At 39.5% G+C, this 21560-nt stretch overlaps 1 protein-coding gene and 1 long non-coding RNA gene across 2 annotated transcripts in view; one reads left to right on the top strand and one right to left on the bottom strand.

Moving 5' to 3' along the window:
* The window catches only part of LOC134803926 (uncharacterized), a 102998-nt gene extending 82648 nt beyond the window's left edge, over positions 1-20350 (top strand). The window contains exons 14-20 of the mRNA XM_063776743.1: positions 6839-6966; positions 7275-7390; positions 13456-13896; positions 14013-14171; positions 17601-17990; positions 18072-18221; positions 19992-20350. Of these exons, the coding sequence (XP_063632813.1) occupies positions 6839-6966; positions 7275-7390; positions 13456-13896; positions 14013-14171; positions 17601-17990; positions 18072-18221; positions 19992-20230 (1623 nt within the window). The 3' untranslated portion in view covers positions 20231-20350. The remainder of the gene's footprint in view (positions 1-6838; positions 6967-7274; positions 7391-13455; positions 13897-14012; positions 14172-17600; positions 17991-18071; positions 18222-19991) is intronic.
* Positions 3334-8018, bottom strand: LOC134803988 (uncharacterized). Its single transcript, XR_010146058.1, has 3 exons — positions 7670-8018; positions 7240-7365; positions 3334-3858 (listed from the first exon to the last, which is right to left on the bottom strand). It is a non-coding gene; the product is annotated as an uncharacterized LOC134803988 (long non-coding RNA).
* Positions 20351-21560: the final 1210 nt, after the last annotated feature.

Here is a 21560-nt window from a genome sequence, read left to right as displayed (position 1 = left end):
AGTCAGCATCTCATACATACCCACCTGGCTAGACTAGGATTCACTGGAGAGTTCATTCGTACCTAATGTTCCGAAACTTGATTAAATAAGTAGGTACAGCAACGGACTTGAATCGGCCGTGGTGTATGTTGGTCTAACTCTAGTACTTAAATCTACTTTGATATATGTATATTGCTTGCTATACTTGATGCGGTGGTGGCCATGGTATAATAATATACTCCGCCTGGTACTCTCTTCCCGTCTTTTCTAGGTCACCTAACTGACACAAGCCTACGTCATCATGCGACAGCGCTATATGATAATATGCGATAGCGCTATATATAGCGGCCATGTTGTTGTGACGTAGGCCCGTGTCACTCTGGGAAGAGAAGACCATGTTTTATTAGACTATGGGTGGTGGCCGAGTGGTTCTGACGTCCGACTTCCAATCCGGAGGTCGTGGGTTCAAATCCTGGCTCGTACCAATGAGTTTTCGGAACTTATGTACGGAATATCACTTGATATTTATCACTAGCTTTTCGGTGAAGGAAAACATCGTGAGGAAACCTGCATACATCCGAGAAGAAATTGGGCTAGCGTGGGGACTAGGATATAGCCTAAATCCTCTCGTGCTTGAGAGGAGGCCTGTGCCCAGCAGTGGGACGTATATAGGCTAAATTATTTATTTTATTTAATCTATTGCTTCGTAAAGACGGGCCTTACGGGCGATACAATGTGGGCGAGTATATTGGTGCGCAAATCGTCGGCTGTAACTAAAACATTCTTAGTTTTTCTTACCTTCAAGAGCGAGCCAATAGTTAGGTCTTTACAACTATAACCTACCTTATTAAATTGCACAACGGGACTTAATCGCATATTTAAGTTTTAAGATTTACCTCCGACGTTTCGAGGACGGCGTTGTCCCCGTGGTCTCGGAGAAGATTGTCTTCTCTTAAATCTTAAATACACGATTAAGTCCCGTTGTGCAATTTAATAATGTTAAAAACCGTGAAAGTTTAAATCAGTGTTATAACCTACCTACCTTTATTTTAGGTATACTTTCAGGCACTTTTGGCCTAAAAAATGTTTATTATAATGTTAAGTATAATATAACCTGCAAAAAATCACACAGAACGTCTTTTGCTCACAGAAAGCCATGTGTGTAGACTTGCGGAGTTAGGGTCGGGGTTCAACTAATGTCACAGCCGCACGTTCGCCCTTTGACTTCGCCCCGCACGCAACGGAGACCCTTCCTATAATAATAGGTGCACCGATTTAATAACTCCTACAATATGTTTGCCAGAGGAGCCCTAATTGTGGTTGTTACGTTACTAATTGTTGACAAGTGTTCGCTGTTTTAATTGACGCGTATTGTCAATTATACACCGTGTTTTTTTTGATTTCCGTTAATTTCAAGGGTGCATACCTGAGCTTAAATCAAGTAACTTTCCCAAAGACACCGATATTCTAATTAACTCCATTTCGAAGATAATCAATATTTTATTTTTTTCCTATAAGGCCTCTACAAGCTTGTATACTTGCCTTAAGGTCGGTTTACATATTGATTAGTGTTTAGAATGAGTTCATACATTTGCTACTAAACTTAAGTAAAATCTCGGTCGATCGATGTTCGAATTGACATTGATATGTCACAGATTTCAATTGTTTGGTTTAGTTAAATGTAATGCCCGTGTTACAACAACGCTATATGCTACATTTAATTACTTTTTAATATTATTTTTTCTGAAAAAAAAAGTAAAAAAAATTTTTTTTTTCAATATTAACTATGCCATTTAGTTTTCTTAAACGTACTTAACCATACCCCGAAGTTAACGGAATTCAATAAAAACACGGTGTATTAAATACTACGCATTATTAATTCGCTTACTTGCAAGGTCCCAGTGTCATTTTTTCAGTTTTCAATTTGGTTTTTTTTATTTCCACAAGAGTTCAACAGAAAGTGACCTGGGCCCGTTTCACAAAAGCTTGTAACTTGTAATACAAGTGGAAGTGCCTTCTAAGAAAATCTGTCAAAAAATGACATCCGCTTGTATTACAAGATACAAGCTTTTGAGAAACGGGCCCCTGTTATCATTGCTCTCATATCTTTAATCGTACCTTTTCGTTTGCGGTTGGTACTAATGTACCTACTTGTATAAAAAAAAATCGGGCAAGTGCGAGTCGGACTCGCGCACGAAGGGTTCCGTACCATAAAAAAAAAAAAAAAACAAAAAAAAAAAGCAAAAAAAAAAACGGTCACCCATCCAAGTACTGACCACTCCCGACGTTGCTTAACTTTGGTCAAAAATCACGTTTGTTGTATGGGAGCCCCATTTAAATCTTTATTTTATTCTGTTTTTAGTATTTGTTGTTATAGCGGCAACAGAAATACATCATCTGTGAAAATTTCAACTGTCTAGCTATCACGGTTCGTGAGATACAGCCTGGTGACAGACGGACGGACGGACGGACGGACGGACAGCGAAGTCTTAGTAATAGGGTCCCGTTTTACCCTTTGGGTACGGAACCCTAAAAAGAGACGTGCACGAAAAATTCGGTCCCAAACCACTGCCATGAAAGAAGGAGACTTTTTATTATTTCTAGTTTCGATAAGGTCAATGTGGCTAATTCCGTCATATGGCTATTCCGTCCACTAGCGTTTTTCTCGAACAACGAACATCATTGATAATTTCGTCGACAAAGCAGCGATTGCTTTTAGTTTCAGTCATCAAAAGCAAATGGTTTTTTTCCTACAATTGAAAATCAAAGAAATATAAGCTCGTGGACGGAATAGTCCCTATGACGGAATTAGCCACATTGACCTTACCTACAACTTATTTTCGACTCAATATTAGACCATACGGGAATCCAACAATCTATCATTTCGTTTATTTTCCGTCATTCACCTGATTTTCGGTCTGCCACGCGTCACATGAATAGATAATTATCTCGAACCACGTATACTGAACCACCTATCTCTGTCCCAGATCAAGCGGTAATCGACTTTATGTCAACGGGGTTAGAACTTTGACACGGCTTTGATAAGATAGTAGGGTTGTATTTTACCGCAATTCATCACATACGGCGTAATTGTGGGCCAAAGTCACGCTACGCTTACGAAAACATGTTAACATTTTGCTGACAATTAGTTACGAACGATATTCCGATATCGATACGATTATGACACTAAATGCTAGCGTGTGACTGGCGCACGCCATATGATATTCCTGAAACCATTGTTATTAAAATGCCATGACACAGAAACGGTGTCTAATGCACCTATTACATATTAGGGGAGGTATATATAAATTAAATATATAGGGCTTATAAAAATTAAAGCACATTTTTACTTAGCATTTTTCATTCGAAGGTAGTAAAAGTATCAAAAAAAGAACCATAGATGTGTCTCTCTCTTATTTATAGTAGTTGTATTTTGTTAGAAATTTAATCATGAATTAATAATTATTGAGTAGAATGAGACATTATGAGTTTTACAGACATGAATTTTTTTTGTGGGTATTGCATTATGCTAGTAACGGTACACAATAAAAGAAAAGGTAAAACATTTCTTTATCAATTGTTGTATCATTAGTTGGATATAGAGAGAGATATAAAAAACTTGAAAATTTTTTAATGAATTATTTGACTACCATTTTTGACGTTTTAAGGACATCGACAAAACTTTTAAGTCTGAGTTTCCCTACAACACATCTTGCGAAAGAATGAAAATGTATGTACGCACACTTGGCTCGAAAGCGTAATTGGTAAATAATGGGTTAGGCACGTTCCCTCACTTCCCTCAGGAACTCCGTGGGAAAGTCGTCATAAGGCGCCGGAACTCTAACGCGGAAACCACTTCAGGGAGAATACGGGAATATACTGAAACAATAATCAATTTGTTGATCGAAAATTGATAATATTTTATTAGGTAAATGTGGTAAAAATCGTCATGTTCGTAGGTTTGTCTATAAGTAAAAGTACGTTGAAGGGCAGGTAGGTAAAGTGTGATTAGAGACCGTCTATGTCAACTTTGTACCGACTTGAACAATGTGATGGAGTGTCATTAGACGGCATATTTTCTTTCATAGAAATTTGACATTGATGATGACATGGTTACACTTTGTCATTGCAATTGCCTTTGACTCTGCATACAGAGTTAACTTGGTCCGACTCTATTCGTGTCAACTGTCAAAATCTTTATACCTACTCGTAAGTACCTATTTAAATAGCTTTCAACCATGAGTATAACGTGCATGTTGAACTATCAAATTCTCGTAAGCACACGTAAGCACTTTTTAATATTTCAGCTCCTAATGTCGCATCTGACGGCATATTTGAATAATCAATCGACTATCAATACCCCGTGTGACGAGGCAATATCTTTTCAAAATTATCCTTTCTTTGCCGTCATCACGTTTGCGGATAATTTGATTGAGCTATTGTGGTGAAAATGTGGTGTTAGGTATGCGCATAATACAGGGGTTTTTAATTTTGGGTGATTAATATCATTACATGCAAATAGAGACATATTTTATCAAAAATATTTTTATGCATTGTATTCCCTTCATGTTGATTGTTCATCGTTCGTTAAAAATAAAATTAACTTTTATAAGGCTGCCCTATCCTATATATCAAGAGACAAGTAAAAGTTCAGACGGACGGACAACGTACAGTAAAGTGTGCCTATTCGCTCCCCAATGGGTGCAATTGTGCTCCAACAGTTTTTATATACTTAATATGATGAAAACTATCACAATCTTGTTCATGGGACATGATATCAACATTTCGAATTTCGGAGCAAATTAAGTCACATTTTACGGAACGGGTCATATTTTTAACCGACTTCAATTTCATAGAAGATTCTGTATTCGAGGTTCTGTATTCGGTTGTGGCTATTTTTTTTTCTATGTACGTTCACCGATTACTCCGACATCCGTAATCCGATTGGAGTAATTCTTTTTTTGTTTGAAAGGAGATACCTCCAACTTGGTCCCATATTAATATGGTTCTGTTATGATGATGGGATCCGTGAGGAATTAAGGGAACTCCTCAATTTTTAAAGGCACATGCATGGTGATTTGGGTGTTTTCTTAAGCAACTCGAGCATTTTCTCCCGAAAACCACCAATTTGATGAAGTAGACCTGATGATGATGATTGTTTTGATGATAATGATGATGATTTTTTTAAATGTAGTATGTAGTATGTTCAGCGATTACTCGGCACCTGTGATCCGATTTGAGTAATTCTTTTTTGTTTGGAAGAAGTTACCTCCAAGGTGTTTCCGTATTATTTTTGAATCCTGGTCTGATAATGGAATCCATGAAGAATTGAGGGAACTCCTCAATTTTTAAAGGCACGTGTAAAGTGATTTTGGTGTTTTCTAAAGTAAGTCGAGCATTTGCTTCCGAAAACCACCAATTTACTGTAGCCTTACCATGAGTTTGACACTACCCCCAATCAGTAGCCTTACCACGAGTTTGACATTGACATATTCGCTAACGTCTTCGTAACTTACTTTATATGCATCTCACTCGCACTAATATGTTAGTACGAGCGAAATGCATAGAAAGTAAGTTACACACACGCTAGCGAATATATCAATGTCAAACTGGTGGTAAGCTGGTAAGGCTACTGATCGGGTTAGGGTTAAGAGTTAAGGAGTCAGGGATTAAGGGATCGGGAAATGGCGGTTGAAGGGTTGCTGGTTCAGGGTCGAGGGGTTCCTGGATCAGGGGTTGATGCGCTGTGCGGTCGAGTGATCGGGGGGTTAAGGAATTGGGTCAGTGGCGGGGCGGAGGATGGATTTAGTGTACTAGTGACAGGAATTATAATTTCCCAGACGGACTCGTGAAAATTCCTAATTACATATTTATTAAAGTAACAGTCATGCGTCGCGGTCTTAACAATGCGTTAAAACTAAAAATGGAAAAATAAAAAGTTTTTACAAAGAAAGAAAACCGACTTCAAAAAGGATGACATAAAATATTATCCTTTTTTTAGTCTATGCGTTGCCAACTGATATGTTTGAAGTCGGTGCCAAGCCAAGTAGTAACAATACCAGTCAAAAATAATCAGCTTTATGGCTATAAATCCCATTAGAACTGTACTAATAACTATTATAAATGTGTAAGTAATTCTGTCTGCCTCTTTGTCGTCTTTTCATTGCTAAACAACTGAACCGCTTTAGGTGAAATTTGGCAAGAAGGTAAATTCCTTGAATTGTTTTATATTTTGAAATTTAGTCCTCTGAATAAGGGACAGGAAATAACTCAGTCTCAATCCCACACTTGCGTGCTATAGACTGTTCGAGCATTAGTAAGAAATGCATTTTATAAAATACGACGGCAAAAAATGCATTGTATTTACACTAATGTGCCGACAAATTTAATATGGTACGGACTGCGCCAAGAAGGTTTGATCGTGTGTTCTGAGGTGTGTTCTTAGGTACAGTCGACGTCAATGATATGTTTACACTATTGCACCTTACTCCTTTGTAATAAGGCGAAAAGTGTAAACATATTTTTAACGTCGACTGTACCTACAGAAAGTACGTTCATTGTCGTCGTGTAATGCAATCCAATGTAGGTACAATGTACCCTTATCGAATCGCACCAAAATCATGGTATGCTTCAAAATTTGGCTTGGCACCGACTTCAAACATATCAGTTGGTAACGCATAGACTTAAAAAAGGATAATACATATTTTATTTCATCCTCTTTGAAGTCGGTTTTCTTTTTTTTTGTTTAAACTTTTTTACTTCACCTTTTTGTAGTCGGCTTTTGTATATAACAAATGACAGTCATGTTCATACGATATGCTTGTATTGAAGTGCGATTAACATTTAACAATATAGACAGGTGACGATGGACGGGGGCAGTAAGCCAGAGGCGATGTGCCGCGTGTGTGGCGACAAGGCTTCAGGAAAGCACTACGGAGTACCGTCCTGCGACGGGTGCAGGGGCTTCTTCAAACGAAGCATACGACGGTATACAATCATTTGCCTTTTGTCTACGATTGACGCCGTACAATCAAATATTGACATCAATAAAACGACGAAGGATTACGTAACATGACCTGATCGTGTTGACATTTTATTTAATTAAACATGACGTATCACATGTAAGACTTATCTATGATCATATTTCTATAAGTATGATAACAACGTCCGACTTTAAATTTACAAATTACCTGCAATCCCGAAAACAAAATGACAACCGGTTAAATCTAAGTGGCAAATTCCAAGAATTTTCAGTGTCACCTGTGTATATTTAAATTTTCAATTGTCGCCTGTAGAAACTTAGACTACGTGTGTAAAGAGAGTGGGCGCTGTATCGTGGACGTCACCCGTCGGAACCAGTGCCAGGCCTGCCGCTTCTCCAAGTGCCTGCGTGTTAACATGAAAAAAGACGGTAAGTCGGTCTCCTACTTTTATGGTTTCTGAATACATAGCTATCCTATTAGAAAACAGTGCTATGCCACTGGCCCCCCTGAAGACCTGATCACCCTTAGCGACGAGGCCATCAAGTGGCTGACTGGCCTTAAATTGTATTTATAGCTGTCTGTATTCTTTATATTTAATGTTGAAGGATATTTATCCAGTTTCGTAAAACATTTGCGGAAAACTATGGGGGCACAGGTAAGACAACTGAAGGTTAAATGAATTTAAAAAACGAAATGCAGGGCATTACCTATTTCCTCATATTATTTCTTAAAACACTTCTTGTATCCAGCTATGAACACATTACGTAAAGAGGGTAGGCAAGCAAAAAAAGATGCAACTGCCAATATTGCTACTGTCTCGGATACACAAACCATCTTCCAATTCCAAATGTACAACTTCTGAGTATTGCCGATTTTCTCAAAGTAGCTTGTTGAATATAAACTTTGCAAGTTACTCGGAATCAATTTAAGGTTTTATTAACTCCACATTCATCATCAATATGTACCTAATAACTTTTATAAAAATATTCATAAACACAATAAATTTAATTTACAGAATATGCGCTCATGACAAATTACAGTTTTGACATATTTTTTTTATTTTAAGGCGACGTATACCAAAGAGTATATTTAGGTTAAGACAGCCTATTTTGAAAACACCATCTCTGTTTTCTCTGGTTTGCTCCCGAGCCGAAACCCGAAACCACAGAAGAAATAATAGTACTACCGTACAGAAAGTACACTTCCTACAAACCCGAAGTTTGACAGCGATTCAGGGTCGAATCATGCTATCCCTTTCTAATATATAGCACTATCCCTTTGGGCTATTTAGGGTTGTCAAAATTCAAGTGATTATCTTATCTGTGGTCGTGCACGCACAAGGAAGGTAAGTGGTGCCAACCCTAATAATTGCTCGGAGCAATGCTGAGCCGAACGGAGCCGAGTTCGACCGAAGTCAGGAGTGTCTCCCCACTGCCGAAACTACCTCTAGAGTTTTTGATAACAGACAGTAGGGGAGCCGACGATGCTAAATGTGTAGTTACTCGAGCGTCGTACAGACCTATTGGAATCGAAATATTTTAATAATAAGTTTTGTTTTCCAGCGAGCAGCGTCTAAATTTTTTTTTAAATGTCGGGTGGTTGGTGGAGTGTTAAAAAATCGTTAAGCAGTTTGTGGATTTGGTCGTTTTTGTTCAAGTTAATGCTATATTTTTTCTATAACTTAATATAACACTTATTTGTAGGTATTTTCTTAATCTGACGAACACAACGCCTAATTTTTACATTGTAACCGTCAGATTAAGGAAATGCTTACAAACAATTATCAGATTTAGTAATAGCACAATCATAGCGTTAGTTTTGACTATTAAGACCAAATCCACAATCTGCTTAACAATTTGTTGAACCCCCCCCAACCCCCCACCAACCAATGGCTCAACATAGACAGCTAAAAGGGGTAAAGGTAGACTACACGGGGTAGCAAGATATCACACAAAAATCCCCTCTTGGGCTCCCCTACTAAGAGATTATGATAGCTCACGCTGTGCAAGTGTTATTTTAAACGTCAAACTTCCATGAAATTATGACATGTAAATATAGCACTTGCACTGCGTAGGCTATCAAAATCACTGCAGTCTTTTCTTGGTCTAACTCTAGGTAAGTATAAATGTATTTGTGCGTACACATCTACATAATAGGCATCCGTCCATACGTGATGTACGTCTACTTTCGTCCTACGCTTACTTCCTATATCTATGGTCTACTTGGGCGGTTTTACAAGTGCATTTTTTGCTTCATTTCTTGTAAATTATAAAAGATCTTTGTTATATAACTTATATAGTTAAGATATCAAACAAAAAAAATTACCTACCTGTAAACCGACTAACTAGTTCTACCAAGTATAACTCCCTAGGGAGTTATAGCTTTTTATTTCACGACCCATAACTCCCTTGGGAACAATATAGGTCTTTGTCCTTCAGTATACCTGCATGAAATAACGAGCAAATAATGAGCAAGTGTGCTGAAAACGATATTAAACTAGTGCCAGATTTCCCTGTTTCTTATTTGACGCATCATGCTTGTTCCCGATGAATATTCGGTCGCGCATGATAGCAATCAATAGTGAACATGGCCGAGCCCTTGTCTCAATAAAGTATTTATCCAGCGCCTCCTACGAGCATGTCTTTTCCATTAGGAAACATTCGAGTATTTGCGGTACACGAGAGGCGATAAGTGGCGAGGAAAAATCGCGAGGGCATTTCGCCGTTCCCTTTTGAAACGCTCAATCAATTCCATAACAGATGCTTGTAACTATGAGAATATTAGTATACTCGAGAAACTGAAAACGGTGAAAAATAGAGATACTAATCCTAAAATTACGTGTGATACCTCATTAGACTCGTCATGATGTCTAGAAAAATGTATTCGAAGCGTGTATTATCACACAAAAAATATCAAAAGTTATAAACAAAAAATTCCCCAATATCTCAAAAAGTATAAATATTTAAGAAACCAAAATTAATATTATAAAAGAGGAGGATATCTCCAATAAAACATTCCATACTTTTTGCAGAACCGTATCTTCATTATTTATACTTTCTATTCAACGCTGAACAAAGCCCTCCGCGCCTCATTTTCGGGAAATGCGCGCGGCTGAAAAAGTGAGTACGTAACATTAAATATAATTTTAAAGGTATTAAATATTCATATAAAAATTAAAAAAAATTATGGTGTATTTAAAACATGTCAACAAATGTAGGTACTACTTGTAGAAATTTATCTTAAAGTTAGTTTTTCAACAAGTTAGGCAATTTTTAATGAAGAAAATTTTCTCGAAATACCTTCTTTATTAAAAACGATAAAAAATTTATAAATAACTATCGTAAAATTATGTCGCTTTCTAGAGTCCTTCTCATATTCATGCTTAATAAGATCACGTTATAAGTTCGGAAAAAAATAATAGTTTGGTTATAATGTTGTTTTATATTTTTACAATTTATCTTGGTTATTCGTTTTTTGTAAATTTTCTATGTTATTCTAAAACTTATTTTAAGCAAAGTATTAACTTTATCGAAACTTCTATAATTTAATATTATTAAGCATGTATATGAGAAGCGGCAAAATTTTACGATAGTTATTTATACATTTTAAAAGAAGATATTACTAGAAAATTTTGTTCATTAAAAATCGCCTAACTTGTTGAAAAACTAACTTTAAATAGTGAATAGAATCAGGCGTTACTTTGCGGAAATCCATATTAATTAAAACCAAAATATTATTCTATTGGTGGTGGTTTGTTATATTTATTTGCGTATTTATTTTTGCGGTGGGAGGGTGGGAATATTAATTGCATGTAAAAATACGCAAGTAAGTATAACGGGTTAGCACTGATTGACTAGCACGTTATCTTTTCGCGGATTAGCAAAGTAATATTTTGGTTTTAACTAACTTTAAGATAAATTTCTACAAGTAGTACACTTGTTGACATGTTTTAATACATCATATTTTTTTAAACCCTTTACCAGGCCCCTAAGAACTAGCGTGTCTTCATACGTACTGTATATACTGTTACAACCGTATTGAACGCCTTGTAAAAAATGTATTTACGAAAGTCGGAGATGTTCCTTTAAACCAGAAATAAAAATGTGGGTTACGGGTTATCCCATCGCCTGTCTAAGTAATTAACTGTCATACTCGATTTTGTCTTATTATATTCTTGATCAGGCGAAGGGATATATTCCTCCCACATCTTATATCGGTTATCATAGTCAAGGTTTAACTCCAAATCTACTACGAAACATTATATCAATCACTGAATCGCTCTAGGTTGAACACAAAAACCGTTTTATTACTTACGTGAGTTTTTATGACATAACAAGACAATTTACCGGTACGGCTACCACCAGTTTTGACATTGACATAACGCTCACGTTTACGTAACTTACTTTCTATGCATCTCGCTCGTACTCGCATATGCGAGCAATAGTGGAAGCGAGATGTACAGAAAGTAAATTACGTAGACGTGAGCGTTATGTCAATGTTAAAACTGATGGTAGAGGCTCGGGCCATGGGAAGAATAGCTCTTAGCAATGTTTACGATGACATTACCTTTCAACACTCAAAATCTACAAAATATCAAAAAATTGTTCGACCTATGTACTTCTGTTTCATAGAAATTAAGGAAAGTGTTCGAATTTCTCCGTAGTTTACCTACTGAAATTAGAGTTCAAGTGAATTTAAACGGCTGATAAGATATATTACGCGATTTAGAGGCGTGCTGTGAATGAAGATCATAAAATACTATTTTCAGGGATTGACAAAATATTTTGTAGGAGGTTTTGAGTTAAAACCTGACTACGGTAACCGATATAAGATGTGGGAGGAATATATCCCTTCGCCTGGTAAAGGGTTAATGAATATTTACCTTTAAAATTATATTTAATGTTACGCGGAAGGCTGTGTTCAGCGTTGAATTAAAACTAATAAAAAGTATAAATAATGAAGATACGGTTCTGCAAGTCTGAAATATTTTATTGGAAATATCCGCCTCTTTTATAATATTAATTTTGTTTTCTTAAATATTTATATTTTTGAGATATTGGGGAAATAAAAAATATCTACTTTTTTTCCCCCTTTCTTTGTTTATAACTTTTGATAATTTTGTGTGTTAATACACGCCTCGAATACATTTTTCTAGGCATCATCACGAATCTATTGAGGTATCACACGTATTTTTAGGATTAGTACCTATCTCTATTTTTCAGTTTCCAGTTTCCCGAGTACACTATACAGTGTGGAAAGATAAGTCGGGCCCTGGGGGGAAACTACCTTAAATCCTTAAGCTGGCTCATTTTACTTAAAGGAGACATTCCTTTATTTTTAAAAAGAAACAAAACTGCATTCAAAGATTTTCTAAAACTCGCTTGCCTCGCCCGGGACTCGAACCGACCATAAATTCCAAAAAATAAAAATCGCAATTTTATTCTACTATTCGATACAGTTAATGTTAATGATAATATTTCTCCAAGAAACATTAGGTCTTACACTCGTCTGTCGTACAAAATATCCATAAAATCGAATATTTAGTACTCAAGATTTTTTTAGACAAGCCAAATTGAAGAAAAAAAGAAAAATACTTTGAATGCAGTTTTGTTTCTTTTTAAAAATAAAGGAATGTCTCCTTTAAGTAAAATGAGTCAGCTTAAGGATGTAAGGCAGTTTCCCTCCAGGGTCCGACTTATCTTTCCACCATGTACAGCATATATGTATACTACATATGCCGATGACGTATTGGTCATGTAGGTAGACCGTACTTAATACCGACTTAGTGTCAAGGAAAAAGGGCTCTTGTGAGTGACGGTTTTGTAATTCTATAAAACTGTTCAATTGTAGCAGAATAATTTATTATTTCATACTTAAGTAGGCAATTATTGTATTAGACACATACATCTAAGCTAGTTATTACAAGCAAGCCTAAGTACTTACCTATCTGTTTTTGAATTAAATACCTACTTAAACCAATCTTCTGTGCGCATAAGGATTTAGACCATTTTAGTCGCGCCTACGTAGTTTTAACACGACCTCAAGGTACGTATGACGTGCCAAAACAACAAATAGCGCAAATCTTGACCTGTTATGAGGGTTCATAAATATTTACTTAGCCGTCGCCTGCAGCCGCCATTCGCACCCATATTTATTTACATATCAAATCGAACCCCTCGCTGTCGCTTCCTAGCCCGACATTTTAACTTTTCTTCCCTAATGTGCCGTTGTTTGCTAACCACTTGTAACGTTATACGTTTATTCAAACGTTAATAAGATTGCTTTCGTCACTTCCGAGGGTTGTTAGTGGCGACAAGCAATTATCCCTTTTAATTGATTCGTAAAAGCCTGCCATTGTTTAACACAAACCGTTTTGTGTTATTTTTAGTAGGAGAGTAAACGAGAACATGTATGCTAGCTGAACAACAAAACCTAGCTGTACTCGTAACATGCAGAGGCACTAGACACAATATTTCTTTTATGTAACATGCAGCTGTGCAGCACGAGCGCGCGCCCCGGCCGGTCGCCACCCAACACCAGCTGACCCTACATAAGCTAGGATACAACTTCGGTCGCCAGACGAACTTCTTTCCCCCTTCCACCCCCCTAACTCTCGCTTCCTTACCGCAACTGAACACTTATAGCAGCGTTACCCCTGCGCCGCCCGACCTTGCCATGCCCACTTCGTTTTTAGACACATCCTTTCGAGATTTCTCAAGACTTCCTGAAGCGATACCGTCCGAACTTCCGCAGTTAAGTCCGTTCTTTAGCACTCAACCCAGCTCACTGAGCTCTTTAAATCCGTTCAAAATTCCGCTTTTCCCGAGTCAGTTGCATTACCCTATCCCGCATAGTGGTTATTTCCCTGCAAACATATTCTATCCTCCGGTAATCTCAACCGACAGATCGATGACGCCTCCGGGATCTACCAATAGTAAGTGTACCGAACGTTACCTAAATTATAATATCTATTAAATTTAAAGTCTAACGACCTTCATTGATATGGAAGACTCGGTTGTTTTAAACCTTGTATTTTATGTTTTTTTACAGACCATGAGATTAATTCTCCTAAATTTAAAACATCCTTACCGAATCCAACCTCTGAAAAGCCGGACTCGCAACTACCGGACAAAATCAAGGAAGATGAAGTCTCGAGTTCGGAGGAAGCATTTAAATCAAATCGGTTCTTGGCGAATGTCGACAAGGAAGGTAGATATTTGTAACACAGGTTTCTCTAATTCAGTTTATTTTAATTTAATTCATTTTTTATCCTGGATTGCCTAGCCTATTATGAGATGCTTCAACATCATCATCTCAGCCATAAGACGTCCACTGCTGAACATAGGCCTCCCCCTTGGACCTCCATACGTGCCGGTTGGAAGCGACCCGCATCCAGCGCCTTCCGGCGACCTTAACAAGATCGTCTGTCCATCTTGTGGGTGGACGTCCTACGCTGCGCTTGCTAGTCCGTGGTCTCCACTCGAGCACTTTTCGACCCCATCGGCCATCTTCTCTGCGTGCAATGTGGCCTGCCCATTGCCACTTCAGCTTGCTAATCCGGTGGGCTATGTCGGTGACTTTAGTTCGTCTACGGATCTCCTCATTTCTGATTCGATCACGTAGAGAAACTCCGAGCATAGCCCTCTCCATAGCTCGTTGAGCGACTTTGAGTTTTGAGATGAGGCCGATAGTGAAAGACCACGTTTCGGAGCCGTAAGTCATCACTGGTAACACACATTGATTAAAGACTTTCGTCTTGAGGCACTGAGGTATGTGGGACGAAAACACATTACGTAGTTTCCCGAACGCTGCCCAACCGAGTTGGATTCGGCGGTTGACCTCTTTCTCGAAGTTGGACCTACCTAATTGGACTACTTGTCCTAGGTAGATGTACGAGTCAACAACTTCGAGTACCGAGTTCCCAACAGAGACTGGGATGGGCACAACATTGGCATTTGACATAAGTTTCGTCTTGTCCATGTTCATTTTCAAGCCCACCCGTTGTGAAACTCGGTTGAGGTCATCGAGCATCATGCTGAGTTCCTCCATCGACTTTGCCATGACTACGATATCGTCGGCAAACCGAAGGTGAGTGATGTATTCGCCGTTGATGTTGATGCCAAGTCCTTCCCATTCCAGGAGCTTGAAGGCGTCTTCCATTACGGCAGTAAACAGTTTCGGAGAGATAACGTCTCCCTGCCTTACGCCTCTTCGCAATGGAATCGCCCTCGTGCTCTGCTCCTGTACTCGGACCGACATGGTGGCGTTACTATACAAACACTTCAACACTTCGATGTACCGATAGTCAATATGGCATCGCTGAAGAGACTCAAGCACCGCCCATGTTTCCACCGAATCGAAGGCTTTCTCATAGTCCACAAACGCTAAGCATAATGGCAAGTTATACTCTTCGGTCTTCTGTATAACTTGCCGCAGCGTATGGATGTGGTCTATGGTACTATAGCCTTTTCGGAAACCGGCTTGTTCGGGAGGCTGGAAGTCATCAAGTCTGTGTTCGAGACGGTTCGTGATGACCCTTGAAAACAGCTTATAGACATGGCTCAGAAGCGTGATGGGTCTGTAGTTCTTCAATAGGTTGTTATCACCTTTTTTGAAGAACAGCACCACCTCGCCTCTATTCCATGTTTCAGGCGTTATGCCCTCGGACAAGACGGAATTAAAGAGCTTCTGGAGGACTTTAAGTACCGGTGTTCCACCCGCTCTCAGAAGCTCTGAAGTGATTCCGTCTTTGCCCGGCGCCTTGTTGTTCTTAAGCTGCTTCAGGGCCATCCTAATCTCGTACAGACTGATGTCGGGGTTATCTTCGGTATAATGTCGGGACAGCTTGGCTCTTGGATCTCCTACCAAGCTGTCAACGGGCTTTGCGATCGAAGTGTATAACTGTCTATAGAACCTCTCGATCTCACCTAAAACCTCCGCTTTGCTCGACGCTATGCTGCCATCTTCCCGTTTCAGCGTTGTCAGCTGGCTTTGCCCAATAGACTTGTACTTTGCGAACACTTTGGAGCCTTGGTTTCGCTCAATAGTCTCTTTAATACGGTTAGTATTAAAGAGACGCAGATCATGTCGCAAGGACTTAGATATACGTCTATTGAGCTGCCTATATGACTCCGCGTCATCGGGAGACTGCAACTGTAGCGAGCGTCGTTCAGCCATGAGGTTTAAGGTTTGCTCGGTCAATTTCTGAGGTCTATCTTTACGGCGGGGTCTAAAAAACTTAGACCCTACTGTGTGGACAGTTTCCACTAGCCCGTCGTTGATTTCGTCCACTGAAACCAAGTTCTCTAGGCAAGCAAAGCGGTTAGAGAGCTCGAGTTGAAAGCTTTCGGGGTTTTGAACATGGGCTCGAGTAGGTCGGAGCGTAGACTTCATCAGGCTGGACCTTTCAAGTTTAATATTGATATTCAGTGTGCCTCTTACGATTCGGTGATCACTACCGGTCTTTACCCTGTTGATCACAGAGACATCACTGAATATCAGTTTCTTGTCGGTCATGATGAAGTCTATCTCGTTTCTCGTGGAACCGTCAGGACTCATCCAGGTCCATTTCCTGTGAGGCGGCTTCTGGAAGAAAGAGTTCATCATGAAGAGTTCCTCTCTCTCCAGAAAGTCGGCCAGCCTCTGACCCCTAGGGCTTTTTTTTTTTTGCCCCACTCTCAACTCATCCCCGCTTCTCTTGCCCAACTTTGCGTTGAAGTCCCCCATAACAACAGTAAAGTAGGTTTTAGAAGTATGTATGGCCCTAATTACGTCCTCATACATAGCTTCTACTTCATCATCGGAGTGTGACGAGGTCGGTGCGTATACCTGAATGACCTTCAGCGAATATCTTTTGGATATTCTGAGTATTAGGTATACCACCCTGCTCGACACACTGTCGATGGTTATTATGTTGTTTACGAGGGACTTGTGAACGAGAAACCCGACACCACCTTGGGACTGTTGGTCGCCCTCCCGGTGGTAGAGCAAGTTACCAGACTTCAGGGTTGTCGTGTCCTCCCCCTCTCTACGGACTTCGCATAACCCTACAATGTCCCAGTGTAACCTGCTCAGTTCCTCTTCCAGCTCGCAGATCTTTTCGTCAGTCCTCATAGTGCGTATGTTGTGTGTTACCAGGGCCAGTCGTCGTCGGGGCGGGTAGCCGGATCTTTGCCTGAGATTCTTAGCACCCCTGACCCCGCTAATGCCCTGACCGCTACCATAGCCAGAGCACCGGGGGTCGCCGGAACCTCGGGGCCGTGGTTTTATTGTGCTCATCATGATGGGGGGTGAATGCCATAATCGCCACGCTTGGCAGGCGGGTTGGCGATCGCAGTCGAGTACACCGAATTTGAGGGACGCTGCTGCCCGTCCACCGGTGGTCTTGGACGTAGTTTAAGGACATACCCAGGTCCATGCATGAGATGCTTACTTCAACTTTTTATTTCCTACTTTGTACTGATAAGTTTAGTGCAATGCGAATGGATCCCATGCCATATACGCTCTGCGAATTAACTCTTAATAAATAGGTATACCTACATATGTATAACGTATCGTATGCGTTAAGTGCGTGTCTTTGTATAGCTATATTAGCATATTAGATAACCACTATTTGTCTAAACTATCTATCTATCGTAGATACCAGGAATCCGGCCCCGTGCTCCCCGAACAACTGCGAGCCTCCGGTGATCCACGTCGTATCAAAACTAGGAGAAACCCGCGTGCACCTAGACTCCACTAGAGCAGAGAACATTTCAGTGGAATGTATTATAAAAGAACAACAGAAGTGTGCACGGCAAGAGAGTAAAGTTCAGAAGTCGAGGATCCATCTGGATAGTAGCCTAACTTTGTCAGGGGAACAGATTCACGATCCGGCGGCGAAGCTGCTTGTGGCCTCAATCAAATGGCTCCATGGCGTGCCGTCGTTTACGCAACTTAAGACTTCGGAGCAAATTCCTCTGTTACACCATAATTGGCGAGAACTCTTTCTTATCGCAGCTGCACAATACTCCTACTACTTCGATGAAGGTATGAGACATGCCTAATTGCACATTACTAGTACAAGATAATAAGAATAATATTGTTACTTACCTACACTCTTATTTACAGAAGACATGAATTTACCAACACATGCTACAAGAACGGCCAACCCGAAAGCAGACTTCAAAAAACTAACAGCCCTTATAAAAAGAATAGCCCAGTGCAGATTAGATAAATCAGAATACGACTGGTTAAAATCAGCGCTGCTATACAGAAATGGTAAGTACCGTAAAACGGGGTGAACAGAAATCGCGGGGTGAATAGAGAAATTTTGAACTTTTTCTTTCAAGTTGTTATATTTAAAAACGTACATCTCTAAAATTAGATTTTTTGGAATGCGTATAAAGTAGACTATTTATTCCTTCGAGCAACACGGAAGGGAGGCGGCATTCGCACTATTTCCCTTCTGCCGAGGTACAAGATTAGCGCGTCAATCTAATCTAGCGCGGGTAATAAAACTAGTTGCACTTGGATTTTTCACTAGACCGAGTCCAGACGCGCGCGTGAACACTGCTGCACAAAAATGCCTGTTTGCTCGGTTTTTTGTTATAAAAAGAGGTCGGGGACATCAAATTTACAAAAAGAAAGTGTTACATTTCACATGTAATATTTTTTTTTACATATCATACGTTTAATTACATTCAAACACAATTATTATATTTTAGTCTCATGTAATTGTTGGATTTATCGATTTTGCTCGCTCAGTACAAATTGCGGATCGGTCGAGCGACAAATCCGACTTCTCATCTCTCAGAATACAATAACATACTTCAACGAAAATGTGTTAGTGTGCGTGTTGTGACACTTGTCACTCGTCCGTACACAAAAAGAGATCGAGGTTTGCAAGATTTGTCTTTGACGTGTGTGTGTGTCATTTTCTATGTATTTGTGTCGTCATTACAGATTGGATTTTGTATGTAAGTGTGTGAGAAGTGCGACTGTGTGCACCTTTCCCCCCGCGAAAAATGGCAGAAAGATTTGTACGGTGAGATATCGCTTGGGCCCCTCCCTTCCGATGTGTCGGAAGCCGGTGTTGCTCGAAGATTTATTCTCTACATTGATACAAAAATAACTTCATAAAACTGCCTAAAAGTTAGATTTTTTTGATTCTAAAGTAAGGGGTCGCCGAGGTAAGAAATGAAGCCTGTCTGAACTTTGTTCTAGCGGTAGCGGTGTTGACATTAACTAAGTAAAAGTTAGCTAACCTGGTAATATAGTATCTGTAGTACCTAAATAATAAATAATATCACTAATTTTCTCTATAAAAAAGCATTTTTTTGCAAAAAACCAATAACAAGCAAATTTACGTGATAAAGGGGTCAGTGGACACGCATATGGGGTGAACAGTTACGTCATAGGGGGTGATTAGATACAACAAAGGGGTGTAAAGACACGCCTTGGGGGTTAAAAGACACGAAATAATAATTTTGTGTTAAATAGCTGTTTAACAGATATATATAAAATTTGCCAATAGAGTATCCACATAATAATGACCAAATTCGATGCCTATGACAGCTAAAACTTAATATTTCTATTCACCCCTTTCTTGTGTCTATCGACCCCGTTTTAAGGATATGGAGAAAACAGGTAGTTTTCTTTGATTTTCTCTGAATTGGGTAGGCAAAAATTTATTTCACAAATGCAAAATTGAAGAACTAACCAAGACTCAAAAAATGATATAAAATTATTACTTTTATCATTTGGATTATTGGCGAAAATCGTCCTTGAAGTTGAAAATCGTGTCTTTTCACCCCGTTTTACGGTAACTATAAATAAGAAGACGGAATTTGAGGAATTCCCAGCCATTAGGCTTTTACAGTAGATAAGTAGGCTAGTATAACCAATTTATACTAGCATTAGCAATCTCTCAGCTTAACGCTATATTGAAAGTGTAAGCGATGACTTTGATATCGTAGGATGGCTAGAATAACAATAAAATTGACAACTGATACTATGGATTGCAAGGATTGAATGCAGCAATGTTTCCAGATTGCATCGAGGGCCCCACCTCGTCGCAGCTCGAGCTTCTGCAAGACCACACGTTGCTGCTATTGCAAGGACACTGCTCCAGGAAGGACTCCGCCCGATTCGGCCGCCTGATGCTCTTGCTGCCCAGCATATGTTGCCTGTCCAACCACGGCTTCCTTGAAGACCTACTCTTCCCTGACACGTCCACTGACGCTATTCACTCTACTCTTACTCGTATTCTATTGTACACATCAATATAATAGTGCTACTTATTTGGTATGCAACCATTTTGATTTACTGTAAATAACTATTGGATATATGCGATGTTTATTGTGATTTATTTTCGCAATCAAAGGATGATTTTCTAAGTAGGTATGAAATTAAAAAGGCCCTAAAAGTGTTGACACACAGATTCGATTGTTAAACTGATTCACTGTTTTCGAATTTAGGTAAATAAGTCTACTGGTCGAGTAAACCTTCTCTTACTAAGTAAAAACTCCCGGAGTTTTATACAGCCAGAAACGTGAAATAAGTTAAGGTCTCTAAGAGCGCAGCCACACTCGCGATTTGCGAGCACGCTCGCGGCGACATCGTTGCGCGCTCGCGGCGAGATCGTTGCACTCTCGCGGCAAAATCGTAACGTTACTCTCGCGGCGAACTCGCTCGCAAATCGCCAGTGTGCATGGCCGCGCCGTAAGGGCGCTAGATAAACGTTACGAGGATTAGGGACTTTTCTTTTATATTTATTTTGCAGTAAGTAAACTCAATCGAAATGCGTGATCTTTTTTTTCTAGTCAATATTAAAAAAACATATTCTAGTTAAGTACTTAGCAATACATAAGGACTACCTATTACTTCAACAATATATTTATTAAATAATTACGCTAAATCATACTTTACCTACCCCTTTACCATCAATAACCTACAATTATAAATATTATAATATCTGTCAAATTAAATCGTACTTATGGTAGGGGAGCCCACGATGCTAAATCGGAATTTACTCGAGCGTCATAGAGACCTATTGGGTTTTCTTCTTCTTCTTTATTAGGGGCTATATAAGGCTCCAAAGCCTAATGTATCACTGCGACCATTCCTGATCTATTGTGATCGCCACCTACTACAACTCTCTATCCAACCCTGCAACTTCAAATAGCTGCAGGATCCTTTTGGTCTCGAGAGACTTTACCTCCTCCGGGCGTAATATGTTTCCACCCAAGATTAGGTCACGAGTACGCATTAGGCAAGGGCACTCTGTGATGATGTGCAAGGGCGTCTCCTCTGCCTCCATGCAGAGTCTGCGTCGCCCTATGTCACGTTTCCCCATGGTGTGCATGTGCTTATTTAGGCCGCAATGCCCGGTAAGCACCCTTACCAAGTTGCGCAGTTGGTTCCTAGACAGCGCTAAGGCATTCGAGGACGCCTTTTTGCTGAAGGCCTTGATAAGCGCTTTGGAATGGTTCAAACCTGTTGTTTCTCTCCAGAGTTGAATGGTTTTGTAGTGACAGTAGGTCTTTAGGGTGAGCCGCGTTAGGCTTTTGTGGTATCCCCAAAAGTAACGCGGATACCACCACCTATTGGGTTGCAAAG

Source organism: Cydia splendana, chromosome Z, assembly GCF_910591565.1.
Source record: "Cydia splendana chromosome Z, ilCydSple1.2, whole genome shotgun sequence".
Taxonomy (NCBI): Eukaryota; Metazoa; Arthropoda; class Insecta; order Lepidoptera; family Tortricidae; genus Cydia; species Cydia splendana.
The sequence above is the reverse complement of the archived record's forward strand: the minus strand, read 5'-3'. Positions and strand labels throughout refer to the sequence as shown.